Source organism: Vulpes lagopus, chromosome 3 (genome assembly GCF_018345385.1).
Source record: "Vulpes lagopus strain Blue_001 chromosome 3, ASM1834538v1, whole genome shotgun sequence".
Lineage (NCBI taxonomy): Eukaryota > Metazoa > Chordata > Mammalia > Carnivora > Canidae > Vulpes > Vulpes lagopus.
In genome coordinates, this window is record NC_054826.1 from 62,950,389 (window position 1) to 62,965,745 (window position 15,357).

Genomic DNA, 15,357 nt, shown 5'->3' on the forward strand with positions numbered 1-15,357 from the left:
AGAACTGTCAGCTCGACCTCACCTCTGCACTGGAAGCTCTCTCTGCTCAGTAGACATCACTTCTGAGAACCAGGCCACTTGACTTAGACCTGAGGAGCTCAAGGTTGGAGCCTATTATTCCATCCTCCCCCTGAAGTCCTGGAGGAAGGTGAGGGACTGGGAGGGATCACTGACCAGAAAAGTGTGAAGCAGACAGCCCTTTGGGAAGGAGGCCATCAGTATGGTAGTTCTTAAAAAGTTCCCACAGAAAGGTGAATATAAAGTTAGGCTCTCCCACACCAACACAGAGGAGCAGAGGAGGAGCAGGAGCCAGGTGCTTCACATCTCTTAGACCTCCCTAATCCCAATCCCACAGGAAGATCTTACCTCCACGCCACAGATAAAGACCAAGTGCAAATATTCCGTGTTCTTTCCACTAACTGCCTCAGGCAGAAACAGCATCAGCCCAGAATACAATTAGGTTTGGTTCTACAGGACACGATCAGAAACAAGGAAACAGGAGCCATGGGGCCCACAGTTGGCAACTTCCATGGTCCTACACCTCCTGGGAGGTACCTTGCATTTCATGCAACCCTCAGGGACCTGGTGTGTGAACCAACCCTCTCTCCTGCACATTCAAACAGATTAGGATGCACCTGGGTAAATCCATCCAGTTTACTCTTAAATATGCCTTTGACAAACTGGTAACTCATGTCCCATCCCAGTCCGGAGTACTGGACCAGGTAAACTCCAGCCACAGTTGAGGGAAGGCCACCTGTTGGCTCTGGGGCAGCAGGTCATCCAGGGGGCTTCAGGAGTCACCAGGCCTCTGACCAGTTCCTCCCCACCAAGCAGTTTCAGAGTTGTCCGCCAGTCTATTTCACACCTCTCGTGTATGCCAGAAGCAGATGTGCTTTCACACCTGTTTGACCTAGCAATAGGTCCCCAGTGTGGAAAGCTTGCTTGGGCTTCTAACCTCTCATCAGATTCTTTCTGACCTGGAAATTTTCAGTATGTATCATTTTTTGGGGGTAGTGAGTCTCAAAGTACTACACTTTCCTGTTTCTCTCAGGCTTCGAACGATACCTCAGGCCTAAGAGTATAAATGTGTTGAACAAAATCTCTCCCTTTCCTAACCTCTGATCGTGTTTTTCAAACTATCTTCTCCCATCAAAAACATTTGCTCTCCTACTTTTCAAACTAGAATCATCTATCAACCTCTATCATTCAGCCCAAGTGCGGATGAAGGCCAGTTGCCACAAAGCCTGAAGGCACTGCTTCTGGTCACACACTTAGACCCAACCCTTTCAGTGTCTGCCTAATGATCTCTCACTGACACCTCACTCCACTTGCCTACACCTGGTCCCATCCCACCTATGGCCTAGTTCGCTTCCTTCAGCAATAGCTCACAGGGATATGGTGTGTGTAATACATCCTTCAGCACCATCCCTTCATATTCCTTTCTTCATCACTTCCTCTCCAACCCCTCCTGAGGGGGTCAACAATGGTCCAATGGAATTCTGGACAAACTTACAAACTGAAGATATAAAGGCATATATCCTCTTATTTTACTGTAGTCCAAAAAGCTCATGGAGTTACTTTAGGAACAGAGGACTTTATGGCACAGATTTAGGTAAAAAGCAAAATGCTCACCAGAAAAATAATGTACTAGCTAGATACAAGGGAGATTTGACCCTGGCAAATGTTTAAACTCTGCAAATACTTGGAGTCATTAATTATGTATACTTGTTTTTATTCATAATCTGTAATGTCTGGGGATACCAAAAGTAATTCTAATGATGGCCGAATTTAACAGAAATCTTTTAACCTCATCTTAAAACTTCCACTGATCCTTCTGGTTCAATGGCAATTTTCAATGTTAATAGGAACATAAAAACAAACATGCACACAATTGCACAGTTTTCATAAAGGTCTATTTCATTATTGGTGGGTAGCGCATTTAACAGTTAAATACATTTAAATAATGTATAGGTGACTGCACGACTGCAGTATTGGTAACTAGATAGATAACCAATTTAACTAGAAACCAGCTAACAAGTAACTGTCTAAATATTTAAAATACAGCTCTTGTTCAGATCATCCTTTGTTTTGATCACCTTCTTGGGGGAGGGAGGAGGGGAAGCCTGCTGGTCACACTGGAAATATATTAAGGCCAAATCTTCTGATAACCATTCCCAGAGGTTTCTTTCAGCTGGATTAAGCCTCCAACTCCAGGGCAAGCCCAAGTTTGTGGCCTCCAGCATTAATGCTCTTCCCATCTACCAGGGCAGACAGTGTAAGCTTGACACCTGTAAACAAAAGCAGGCAACCATGATTTGCTTGAAACACTTCAAGAGTCTGTGGTCTTCAATTATCACCTCAGAGCCTGCCTGTCCCTTCTCAACCCATCAGATGACCTACTAGTGCCAGCCACCAGAGGGCACTTGGGAGTACCAGAGAGAATTCAGGTGGCCTCATCCTAGGTTAAAGGATCAAGTAACAGAGCATTAAAAATGTTATTAATAAAGCTCAAAGTGCTCTAGAAAATACAGTAACATTCAATACACTATCCAGACTATCAGACCCTAACGGATGATCATAACTGGACCAGGATCTACAATAAAGAGACAAGTAGGATATAGATTGCATATAATGTATTGCTCAACTAATGGTAATCTCCTTAACTTGCAACAGTAGTACTGTCTTCCAATACCACTAAAAAAGTCTTCCTCTCAGGATATGCATGTTAGGGCTAATGTGTCTATATGTCTGCAAAAACATGTATTGAAATAATTAAAGGAAAGCAGAAAAAAGGGATTGATTATATATGCAGAAACGAAGAGGGAAAACAAATGTGGTAGATGTTAATTAGCGAATGTTCATACCAATCTTTTGTTTAGGTTTCAAAAGGCCAAAATATAAGTCTGGGGGAAAATCCCTCTTTGAAGGGGAGAAAAGTTGCAAGGGCTCTAGAACTTGCTATTTAGGGGCAGCCTGGGTGGCTCAGCGGTTTAACACCACCTTCAGCCCAAGGTGTGATCCTGGAGACTGGGGATGAAGTCCCACATCAGGCTCCTTGCAATGGAGCCTGCTTCTTCTCCCTCTGTGTCTCTGCCTCTCTCTCTCTCTCTCTCTCTCTCTCTGACTCTCATGAATGAATAAATAAAATCTTAAAAAAAAAAAAAACAAGAACCTATGATGTTGGCATCACCTAAGAGCTTGTTAGAACTCTTCACCCAGATCTATGGGATCAATGTGCATTTTAATTTTAGCAAGAGTCCCCAGGTAATTCATGTATGCTGAAGTCTGATAAGTACTACTCTAAAAAATACAGCTAGGTTCAAAATACTACTTTAAAGTAAATAAGACTATATAGAAACCAAACAATGAAAGCAATGTGTGAACCTTGATTACAGAAATAAACATTACTACAAGGAATTTCAGGTACAAGTGAGGAAAGAGACTACAGAATGAATAGTAAATAATATGGAGTCACTATTAACTGTCTTAGGTATTATGGATATGCAGGAGATCAGAACATTCTTAATCTGAGTAGATGCATGCTGAAGCATTTAGGGAAGTGTCAGGATAGTCACACCTTTCAAACAGCCCAGTAAAAGAAAAAAAAAAGGAATTAAAAAAAAATTGTGGCGAAAGGTAAGCGTGTTCTTTGAAAGGTTTACAAAGTAAGAAGAAAAGTGAAAAATAATTTTTAAAACCCCAGTCCCATTTATCAAGAATACTTACCAGGCCTCAGAGTCTGAGTGTAGCCCACTCCAATTAAACTAGAGTTGTTGACTTTTGCCTAAAATAAAATGCAAAAACAGCTGTAAAAAAAATCTTTTGACTGGAGAGAGAAAGCTCCTGCAGGTTTCCCTATCATCATGGAATTATGAAGTGTTCCATTTTTATTCATGTGAAATAAAATTTAACACTACCATTAAGCTAAACAAAAGCCAGGTGCCACTTAATTCCTATCCATTAAACTCCTGCAAGTTGGGATCCCTGGGTGGCGCAGCGGTTTGGCGCCTGCCTTTGGCCCAGGGCGCGATCCTGGAGACCCGGGATCGAATCCCACATCAGGCTCCCGGTGCATGGAGCCTGCTTCTCCCTCCGCCTGTGTCTCTGCCTCTCTCTCTCTCTCTCTCTCTCTCTCTGTGACTATCATAAATAAATAAAAAATTAAAAAAAAAAAAAAACTCCTGCAAGTCAAAAAAAGAAAAAACAAGACAAAACAAAAAAAACTCCTGCAAGTCAAACTGTCTGAACACAATACAGTAGTATAGAAGTAAAAAGGTGACAAACAGCCTCTGGGATGGAAACACAATTTGGAAATTATTCGATGTCTTCACTCACTAGTGACCACTTTGTGCCCAACAAATTAAGAGCCTCGGACAATTGGATACAAGTTTCTCCCATTTTAGAACAGAAGTAAACCATGAAATTGTGGTGGGACAATAAGCAATACTTCAAGTATTGATGCTTGATTGGGGCAGAGCAGCACCACTTAGGTGGGAAATGCTAGATGTTTTTCCCAAACTAATCCCCAGAAGTCACTCAATGGCACACAGATCCAAAGTTGCCTTCCCTTTTTAGACCATGAGAATACTACATTGCCTGGCATTAAATGTGCAATGCTGCCTTAGACATATATTTGAAGAGAAAGGCAATGTAGCTAGCAGAGAAGGGTATACTGTATGAATCCTAAGGCTTTCACTACTACAGTGCAATTAAGAGAAGGGAAAAATAAATGAATCATTGCCTTGCCAATGGGAAAAGCATTCTGGATATTTCTAATGCTCTGATTACAACTGCTAACATAAAATAAGAATGGAGCTAAAGCTTCACCGCCCAAATTATCAAAACATGATTCTCAGGAGTGAAGATCACTTTATGTAACAGAAATAACTCATGGAAGGTTTAGCTTTCTTTCATTCCCAGTACATACAGTACAGGCAGTGCTTGACCTGTAAGCAACTGACACACAGGAACAGCTGCTGATCTGCCTGAAACTAGAGCCAGCACCTCTACACTCCAGTACACTGCACTCCCTCCTACCCCCGCCCCAAACTCACTATGACTAAAGAAAGAAATAGCAAAAAGCCTAAAGACAGGCCTTGGGTGGCCATCCACCCCAATGAACCCAAGATAGGCAGGAGGTGGTCCTTTAGGTGCAGGACTTTTAATGCTAAGGCTGGAATAGTCCCAGGCAAAGCAGGATGAGCTAGCTGGTCACCCTAGACAGGAGGGAAATCAAAAAGACATGCAACAAGCCCAATCCTTGCTCTACCCCTTCTTTCCACTCTCTTTCCCTAGCAATGATCTAAATAAGTCCTTTTTCTTCCAAGCTTCGGTATCTCTACCTGCAAAATGACATTTGTACCATGGACGGGCGAACACCAAATCTAAAAGATGTTTTGTAAACCCTAAAGGCAAAGGCAAAGTAACAATGTACTATTATTCCATGTAGAAAGACAAAGTAACAACTAAAATACTATTACTCCTGGCCTGGGGCCCAAAACAGTGCCTTCCCTGGGCTTAGATAGGCTTGGAGCTCAGGGTTATTATCTACACTAATTGAGCAGTTTCTGAGGTTAAGCAAACTCCTACGACCTGGTATCAAACTTCTACATAAAATGCATGCATCATTACAAATTCTAATCCCAGTCTATGAGTAAACTAGAGGTCATATGAACCACAATTCAAATTTTCAACACAATTCAATATACCCAAAGATGAATTCCCACAACCAAAGACCCCAATCTAAGCCCACAGTAGTACTCACAGAAATGGAAGCAGTGGGATCCAACTGATATTTGGCTGCAATGCCAAAGCGAGTGCAGTTGGTACCTGATGTCCACGCAAGGTTTACTGAAGTGTCAAGATCTTCACATACTTTCTGATAAATTGATCCTCCAAATTCTGTCCCGTCATTGCTGTAAGATACTTTAAATTAGTGAATCTAGAATAGACAATGTAACATCTATGGCACTAGACTGATATTATAACATTATAGTTAAATAAAAGGCACTGCTCACACCGGTCTGTAGGACTCCACTGAAAACCAGAAAGTCTTAATCCCCAACCTATGCCCAAAAACAAGAGGTCACGTAAATCGTGATCCATCCAACAGAATTACCACATAGCCACTACATTCATGTTGCAGAATATGTAATACTGTAGTAAAATTATTAAAATGTATTAAGATAGGAAGGAAAAGATTGTAAACCAGTCTTTCTGATATGTATTTACACATACACACATATACAAAGATGAAACTCCCAAACATTAACAACAAAAGATTATATATATATCTAGGTGGTGGGATTATGAGAAATTTTGGTTTTCTTCTTTATACTGTTATTTACCAATCCTTTATTTTACAAAGGAAAAAAATTCTTAAGTCCTTTTCATATATACATTTAATCTGGGTTAGGTAAAAACACCATACATTTTAGGCAATTCCACCAACTCGGCACTTTACATATCACAATTAAGTAAAATGAACACACTGGTAATTCGGCAACATCATAATGTTTTCTAAAAATCCGGAGCACATCAAGCCTCATATAAAATAAACATTTACTCTCTCAGCACCAAAAGTTAGACTAACATTTTTTACTGTACACTTTTAGGTGTGCCCAGAAATGCCCAAGGATGGTGATGTTTTGTGTTAAGAGAAATCCTTTAGATTGTACCTAGGTTCGTAAGAGACAACAGGTGATATCAGAAACATCCCCAAGTGCTGCATCACAATATCCCACAGAAGAAATACTCACACATTAGTGTGTAGTTGGAAGTCCCCAGTCCTGTAGCCCACTGCAAAGTTATTTCTTGTCAGCTTTGATTTGGCACTATCAAAAGTCATCTGGTAGCCAGCAAGCCAGCCCTCATAACCAAAGACGGCTGAACCATGGATTGCAGGTCCGGCAAAATCAAAGTCAACATCACAACCGAGGTTTATACACTCCCTCTTGTAAGAAGACTTGATTTTACCACTTTTCTTTCTGGAAAAAGAACAAACTAACTTAAAATTGATGCCGGTGAGAAAGACTTACATACATAACTTCTGCACAAAGGGGCACATTTATGAACTGCAGTGTAACTGGGGAATAAAAGTAGTAGCAGGATAATACTAAGAGGTAAAGGAAATATAGCCCAATGACCTGAAAAACAAGGGCACTTGGAGTTACTGGGCTTCTACCACCATGAAAAGATTGCTTCTGTAAGACTATTAGAAACATGTTAAATTCTCCCTCTGCCTGTGTCTCTGCCTCTCTCTCTCTCTGTGTGTGACTATCATAAATAAATAAAAATTTAAAAAAAAAAAAAAAAAAAAGGGATCCCTGGGTGCGCAGCAGTTTGGCGCCTGCCTTTGGCCCAGGGAGCGATCCTGGAGACCCGGGATCGAATCCCACGTCGGGCTCCCGGTGCATGGAGCCTGCTTCTCCCTCTGCCTGTGTCTCTGCCTCTCTCTCTCTCTGTGTGTGACTATCATAAATAAGTAAAAATTTAAAAAAAAAAAAAAAAAGAAACATGTTAATTATCCAAATTAGTGAGACAATGAAAAGAGGCAAATATTTGAAGGGAAGCCAACAATAGCAATCATAGTAGTCATCATACTCCAAAGGCAGAAACAGAAATTCACCACCACACAGGGCAGTTAAGAAACCTATCAAACATTAAATGTGCATGCATCTTTTCCCTAAAGAAAGAGGAGAGAAACACTTTTAAATTTAAAGCAGATAAAGGAGCACCTGGCTGGCTCAGTTGGTAGAGCATGCGACTCTTGATATCAGGGACGACTCTTGATATCAGGGACGGGAGTTTGAGCCCCATATTGGGTGTAGAGATTACTTAAAAATGAAATTTAAAGCAAATAAAAACATCTGTCCACGCTTACCCCGTGTTTGGTGAAAAGGTGGTATCAAATGTCAGTTTCAAACCTTGACAGATCTATTTTGAAAGAAAAAGAATTTTTCAGCTGTATCTCCTTTTTGAAATAAAAAATAAAATAATACAAAACCTATGTTCAAAACGTTACCTGGTCTTCAATTGCAATTTCTGTTCCCAGAGTGTTATCGGTGTTCCACTTTTCTGTGAAAGTCAGACCATACTCACACCATTTATATTTGGTCTCCAAGGTTCCAGTAACTTTACCAGTGTCTGTATTAGATGAACCAGACGTTGAGAATTCCTAATAAGACAATAAATGATTTCATGAACTTTCTTGTAAGCCTAGAAGAATCACTGCCAACTTAAACAAAAAAAAAAAAAAAACATTGATTCACAGTAATTTCACTAATCCTTTTTTCTAGTTTCCCAAATACCTCTAACTCTGCTACTGTATATACAAGAACAACAAATTAACCTGTCAGTTACTAACTGCTGCCTTACTGTACACTTACTTACATTTCCAACCAATGAATGACAAGTTAAACTGTATCTAATTCTCAGGTGAACAAACCTTACAGCTTTTAAGGAAACTTCTGCTAAGGTAATTTTATTTGGAATTCAAAAATTGGTGGTGGGAGGTGGAAGGGGGGAAGGATGAATGTTTGGGCACTGTATCCAATCTGCCTGATAGTAAATGAAACACTATAAAGGTCATCAGTATGGTTAATCACAGACCCCATACCAAAATAAGCATTCATAATAACTGACAACACTATTAGGAAATGTTTCCTGAAATTTCTTTTTTTTTTATTTTTTTATTTTTTTATTTATTTATGATAGTCACAGAGAGACAGAGAGAGAGGCAGAGACATAGGCAGAGGGAGAAGCAGGCTCCATGCACCGGGAGCCTGACGTGGGATTCGATCCCGGGTCTCCAGGATCGCGCCCTGAGCCAAAGGCAAGCGCCAAACCACTGAGCCACCCAGGGATCCCCACTGAAATTTCTTAAAAGGGAAAGCACCTCACCATCGGAATTTATGCCATAATATTTAAAATCTTCGGTAACCCCAATATTCTGTTTTTCTTAGATAGAGTCCTCACCAGATTTTATTTAAAAAGAAAAAAAAATAGGGAAAGGGAATAGATTTAATCTACAACTGGTTCTTAATTATGCATAAAATATAAACTATATTAAGTACAACAGATAACATCAGTTAAAAAAATCTAACACAGGGATCCCTGGGTGGCGCAGCGGTTTGGCGCCTGCCTTTGGCCCAGGGCGCGATCCTGGAGACCCGGGATCGAATCCCACGTCGGGCTCCCGGTGCATGGAGCCTGCTTCTCCCTCTGCCTGTGTCTCTGCCTCTCTCTCTATCTCTCTGTGACTATCATAAATAAATAAAAATTAAAAAAAAAAATCTAACACAGATATCAATTTGAAGTGCATTATATAGTCTTATGTTTGTAGCAAATACAACTAACTTGCAAATCCCTAACTGCACACCATGTGAAAAGGAAGGCACACTACGGAGGGCTTATTGAAATTTAAAATCTGCTACAGAACACCCAGAAATCTAATAATCTTTCAGAGCTCAGTAGACAGGCAAACTTCCAAGATAAAATAATAAAATACCCTCTGAGCATTCTGATTAACAGTTTGTCTTACATACTTTGGCCTATGAAAAGCCAAATCTAAAGACAGGTGATCCAAACTAATGAAGAAGAGAACTCAACCTGAAATTGTGATGCCTGCCAACAGGGAGAAAATATCAAAAACCACATCAATATGAGAAAAGGCCAATCATCCTTCACTTAGAAAACAGAACATTCATATAACTATGGCTCTGCAGTGAGACAGATTCAATCTCCTGAAACAAAACACTTTGATAGGAATTTCAAGTCAAAGCTTGGCATTCAATGCCCATATTTAAAAACACTGGATTATGTTAGAAAAAAAAAAAACGCTAGATATAAAATTAGAGGAGTCCTGGCATCCAGTTCTGGCAGCCATTTACTAAATGAATAACACTGAGGAAAGATGCTTAACTTTTCTGGGTCTGTTTCCTCAATTGTAATAACAAAATCTACCCCTGGAAGATTAAAGTGGACTGGCACTGTAAAAAAGCATTATTAAAACAATATATATGGAGCATGTTCTTCTAGCAGATATGTGGAATGGGGACTGTATAGAAGTAGCTCTTTTTAATCCTGAGTGACAATGATTAATGACTCTTGAAGCATCACTCCCTGCCATCCGTCAGCATATAGATTATGAGCCAGTCTATATACACCCAAGGAATCCTCAAGACACAAAATCAAGATCACACAGTGGGACCAGACTTGGGCCAATGACACCACTGGCCAATATCACATCCTTCACTCCATCACCAAATACTTAGGCTTCTACGTTCTGGAATGAACTGGACATCTTTGCAGTTTAGGTGAGAAAACAGAACTGACTCTTAATGGGACTTACTGTGGGCCAGATACATCCTACAAGATCCGTACCATGTTGATATACGTTAAATAGAAACATATGGAATCCAGCTCATATACATCCTCCATGATCTCAAGCTTTTTTTTTAATCTTCTTACTTTTTAAAGATTTTTATTTATTTATTCATGAGAGACAGAGAGAGAGGCAGAGACACAGGCAGAGGGGGAAGCAGGCTCCCTGTGGGGAGTCTGGCGCGGGACTTCATCTCAGGTCCCTGGGATCATGACCTGAGCCAAAGGCAGATGCTCAACCACGGAGCCACCCAGGTGCCCCATGATCTCAAACTTAATTCCATAAACCCTTCTTAACCCTGTCCACAAAAAGCCTTTTCTCTCCAACAAAGATTTTGATTAACCAATTTCATACCAGATATGTGCTCTATACAAACACTTTTCTGTGTTCCCTAGTTTAAAATTTTGTCTCCCCAACCAGCAAGCAATAAGCTTTCTAAACTTAAGGCCTGAGTGTTCCCTTTTTTGGGAAGGCCTTTGTGTCTCAACTAGTGCACACCAAGTGTTTATAAGAGAACTCAAGAGGTTAAGAATGGTAGCACAAAAAACAAAGTCATTGCTCTGTACCTTGAGCAATTAAGTCATTCAACCACGGTGAATACAGGCTTCCTTCCAGACCAAAGAAGCCAAATGACAGATATGATCAATATAAAACCCCAGAAATCCAACTTCGGGTATTAAGAAACATTAGTAATTTTAATAAATATCAGTTACATGCATTGAGGGAGCTAACAATTACAGCATGAATTAATCAAAATAACCTGCAATATTCAATATTCACACACTATTCTCATACCCAAAACAGGATCAATACAAAAAAATTTTGAGGAAGGAAAAAAAAATGCCACAAAATTAAATTTATCTTATCTTCTTCGAGAGTTAAGGCAGAATCAAGACATTCAAAAACTAAAATATTAACATCTTTAAAAATATTCAAATCAGGACTCTAAATTCACGAAATTCACACAGAACTCTTTCAGAGAAGGCTGCTAGATTATACCCTTTATAATAATTAGTAGACTCAAATTAAAGAGTTAGAGTTATTTTTATGCCAAGATTCATTATGCTTTTAACAGGCATAAAAAGTAAGGATTACAAAAAAATATAACAGGATCCCGGACTCCAAGTCTGTAATCTTACTAAGTAAACAGTCCCAAATAACCAGTCTTGTTCCTTGCGCATTTACGGTAATATGGCAAAAAAAAAAACCACCTAAAAATCAAAATCATAATGAAAAGTCCTAGTAAATCAAATTTCATGCAAATCTCTTAAGACAAAATTAACTTCTGCCTCTTCTTCAAGGTAAAATGGGCAGACATCTTTCAGTGGTGACTATTTTATGGGTTAAAAATTATATAAAGACTCATCAGGATTTATTAGATAGCTAACACTCACCACACCACTGCATGACTTTGTTTTCACATCCAGTTTCACCAGCCCAAAACCTTCAAGTAGAGAGCAAAAGATAACAAAATTATTCTTTCGTATAAAAGATGCATACCAATAGCTGACTACACATTAAAATAAAAAGACTTCATATATTCAGAGGGGGATAAAAATGTGGGTTGATACAACATATTTAAATACAAAAAATTTTAATTATTCTATGTAAACTAACATACACAGCACAGAACAACTCTACACAGCTCTGCCTATTTTGGAGTATGTGGCACAAAAAATTTGCCAGATCAGGAAATCAACTCACCTTAAATCTCAGAATATTCAATAGTTTATTTTATCATAGACATTTAATTTTTTTTAAGATTTTATGTATTTATTTTTTTGCAGCTTTGTTTAAAAAAATTTTTATAATAAATTTATTTTTTATTGTTGTTCAATTTACCAACATACAGAATAACACCCAGTGCTCATCCCGTCAAGTGCCTTCCTCAGTGCCCGTCACCCATTCACCCCCACCCACCCGCCCTCCTCCCCTTCCACCTCCCTTAGTTCGTTTCCCAGAGTTAGAAGTCTTTATGTTCTGTCTCCCTTTCTGATATTTCCCACACATTTCTTCTCCCTTCCCTTATATTTAAAAGCAACAGCAAGAGAGCACAGGCAGGAGGGGGATGGGCAGAGAGGGAGAAGCAGGCTCCTCCCCAAGCAGGGAGCCCGTTGTGGGGTTCGATTCCAGGAACCTGGGATCATGACCTAAGCCCAGTGCAGACACTTAACTGACTGAACCACCCAGGTGTCCCTTTAATAAAGGCTTTTAAAATAATTATCCCAAAAAGATTATCTTCCTTTGGGATTAATAGTCTAAATAACAAGAAAAATAATCTAAAGTAGAAGGGGTGGTATGTGGAATAAAATCTTTAAGAAGAAAACCCAAATTCATTTGGAAAAACTCATAACCCACTGGGAATCACCACAAAAGCAAAACAGTAATATAATTGCAGTCAACCAATTATATCTGAAAGAAATAAAAGCACAGTTTTTTTTCTTACAGGTAAAATCCTTAAGGTACAGTTTGAAAAACCTGGAGAGGAAACTGGAGTAGAGGGAAATGTGGATTATTCCTGTACTGTCTTAACAAAACCGTCATTTAAAATGTTATCTCATGAAAATAAATAAAATAAAATGTTATCTCATAAATGTAAACTAATACAGCACGATATTTACAATGTGGGGATCCCTGGGTGGCTCAGAGGTTTAGCGCCTGCCTTCTGCCCAGGGCATGGTCCTGGAGGCCTGGGATCGAGTCCCACATGGGGCTCCCTGTGTGGAGCCTGCTTCTCCCTCTGCCTGTGTCTCTGTCTCTGTCTCTCTCTCTGCGTCTCTCATGAATAAATAAAATCTTTAAAAAAAAAAAAAATATATATATATATATATATATATATATACATATTTACAACGTGAAAAAAACTATTAATTTCCCTAAGCAGTCCAAACACATTTTCACTTCTGATCTGGAAAAAAAAAAAAAATTCTTACCAAATCCTTTGTTGAAAATATCTCTGGCAGCTTTGCCAAGGTCAGCATAGGATGGAGGAACACACATTGCTAGTGGGAAGAAACATTCCAGGGTTAACGTTCCTGTTCTCCCACTTTCTAGTCCAGGAACTAGATTATGACCCACTACCACCTTTAAATTCAGGCAGTCCAACTTGCTGGAGGCGTTTTTGATACTACCAGGAGCTCCAGAAAAACTATACTTTAGTGATCTATGAGATTATCACCAACAAAGACACACTGCCAAAATGGACAACCACACCACCACCACCACCACCACCCCCACCATCACCCCCCCGTGGCTATACAAACCCGGGAGATTCCTTCCAAAGCCCAAGCAGCAGACTTTCTATTCCTAGGTTTAAACAGTACCGGCAGCCTCACCTCTTAGGACCCAACCAGTACAAAGGATCAGACACATATACACGTAAGTACATCTACACACACGGACAGATCTGCAGAATTCACTGGAATGGTCTGATGTAACCAGACGACATAAAACCCGAAACCTAAGACAAAGCCTTCTCCCACCTAAAAGAATCTCTTGGTATCCTCAAGGAGTTCTTCTTAAGCCAACATTCTGGGGCGGGAAGAGAAAGCTAAAGAACGCGTTGGTGATTTACAAGGTTGGGACTCGGGGGGGGGGGGGGAGGCACGATCATGTAGGTTTCACTCAAGCGTCTACATCAACTCAATATCAGGTGGCACTTGAGGCATATTAATAGGACTCTCAAGACCTCCGCCAATGCTGCGCGGCCTCAGGGCAAGCAGCCTGGCCGGGTCATGCCGGCCCATTCATTCTACAGCGCACGTCCACGCCCACGGGAGCACATGGAATGACCTTGCGCTCTCACAAGGGGGTTACTACTTCCTCTAGAAAAGCGACCCAATCCTCCCAAAAGCCGACTCCCACACTGAAGAACTGTCTGCTTCTGGGTTCTCAAAGGCACGTCCGAGACACTAAAGGTGAACGCCGCCCGAGACCAAGTCCCCCGGCCTCGGCCCCCCACCCCATCCGGAATCCCGCCGCGCAGCCCCTCCGCCGCAGGGCCAGTTGCGGAGGGTGGGGTGGGGGTGGGGGTCACAGAGTAGAGCAGCTACTGCAAGGGGCGAACCTCCCCGCCCTTGGGAGAGATTCGGGGAAAGGAGTCGCGGTTTTCCGGTCCACCGGCTTGGACGCCCCCAGCCAACCCCGCCCCATCCCGTAGCGACCTCGGCTCTACTCACGCCGCGCGCAGCTCTGCCCGTAGGTCGCCATGGCGAGGCCACAGGAAGGGGTGATCTGCGGGAGGAACAAGAAGTGCGGTCAGCGCGGGTCAAGGGGCCAGAAGGCGGGGGGCGGGGGGTCCCCGACACAGAGGCGAGCAGCCGCCGGGCAGCGCGGCCATCTTGGGGAGCCAGGGCCGACCCCGAGTCGGGCTCAGGCGTCCTGTGGGCCGCCGGGGCCGAGGGGCCCCAGGGACGCGGGCGCGGCGTACCTGGTGGTCTCCGGAGAGGGGCCGCTACCGCCGCTCCGCTCGCAGCTCGGGCTGCGGGGCTCGCTCAGGGTCGGGCTGCAGCTACCCCGGCTGGAGGGCGAAGTGAAGGAGACACCGTTCCGCCCGCCGCAACCCTGTCCTCCCCCCCGCCAGGACCCCGCCGAGGCCCCCGCGGCTGTCCGCCGCGCCGGCCCCCGCAACGCCGCCCGCCGCCCACCCCGACCTGCTCCAGGACGCCCGCGAGGACCGGAGGCCGCCGTCTGCCCCCGGGGCGGGCTGCTCGTCGCCGTCGGCGGGGGCCGGAAAGGCAGAAACTGCCCGACTTCGGGTCAGGCAGCGACGAGGGCAGCCCCAGGGGCGAGGGGGCGGGGAACGGCGGCGGCGGCGCGGGAGGGACTGCGCGTGCGGGGGGTGGAGCGGAGGCCCCGCGCGCTCCTCGCGGGCGGGGTGGGGCGTCAGGCGCGTGCGCGCGCGGGCCCCGGCGCCGCTGGGCGCGGCTGCGCAGCACGGGGGTCACGTACGACTCTCCGGGGAGGGCCCCCCG

The 15,357-nt window shown here is 42.6% G+C and overlaps 1 protein-coding gene across 1 annotated transcript; it reads right to left on the reverse strand.

Moving 5' to 3' along the window:
* Positions 1 to 2,051: 2,051 nt before the first annotated feature.
* Positions 2,052 to 14,955, reverse strand: VDAC2 (voltage dependent anion channel 2). The gene is made up of 10 exons (XM_041747476.1): positions 14,814 to 14,955; positions 14,563 to 14,617; positions 13,318 to 13,386; positions 11,779 to 11,828; positions 8,024 to 8,176; positions 7,883 to 7,935; positions 6,759 to 6,986; positions 5,765 to 5,915; positions 3,727 to 3,784; positions 2,052 to 2,288 (listed from the first exon to the last, which is right to left on the reverse strand). Exons 2-10 carry the CDS (start codon positions 14,591 to 14,593, stop codon positions 2,197 to 2,199), a joined length of 885 nt encoding a protein of 294 aa, XP_041603410.1. The 5' UTR covers positions 14,594 to 14,617; positions 14,814 to 14,955; the 3' UTR covers positions 2,052 to 2,196.
* Between the last annotated feature and the right edge of the window lie 402 nt (positions 14,956 to 15,357).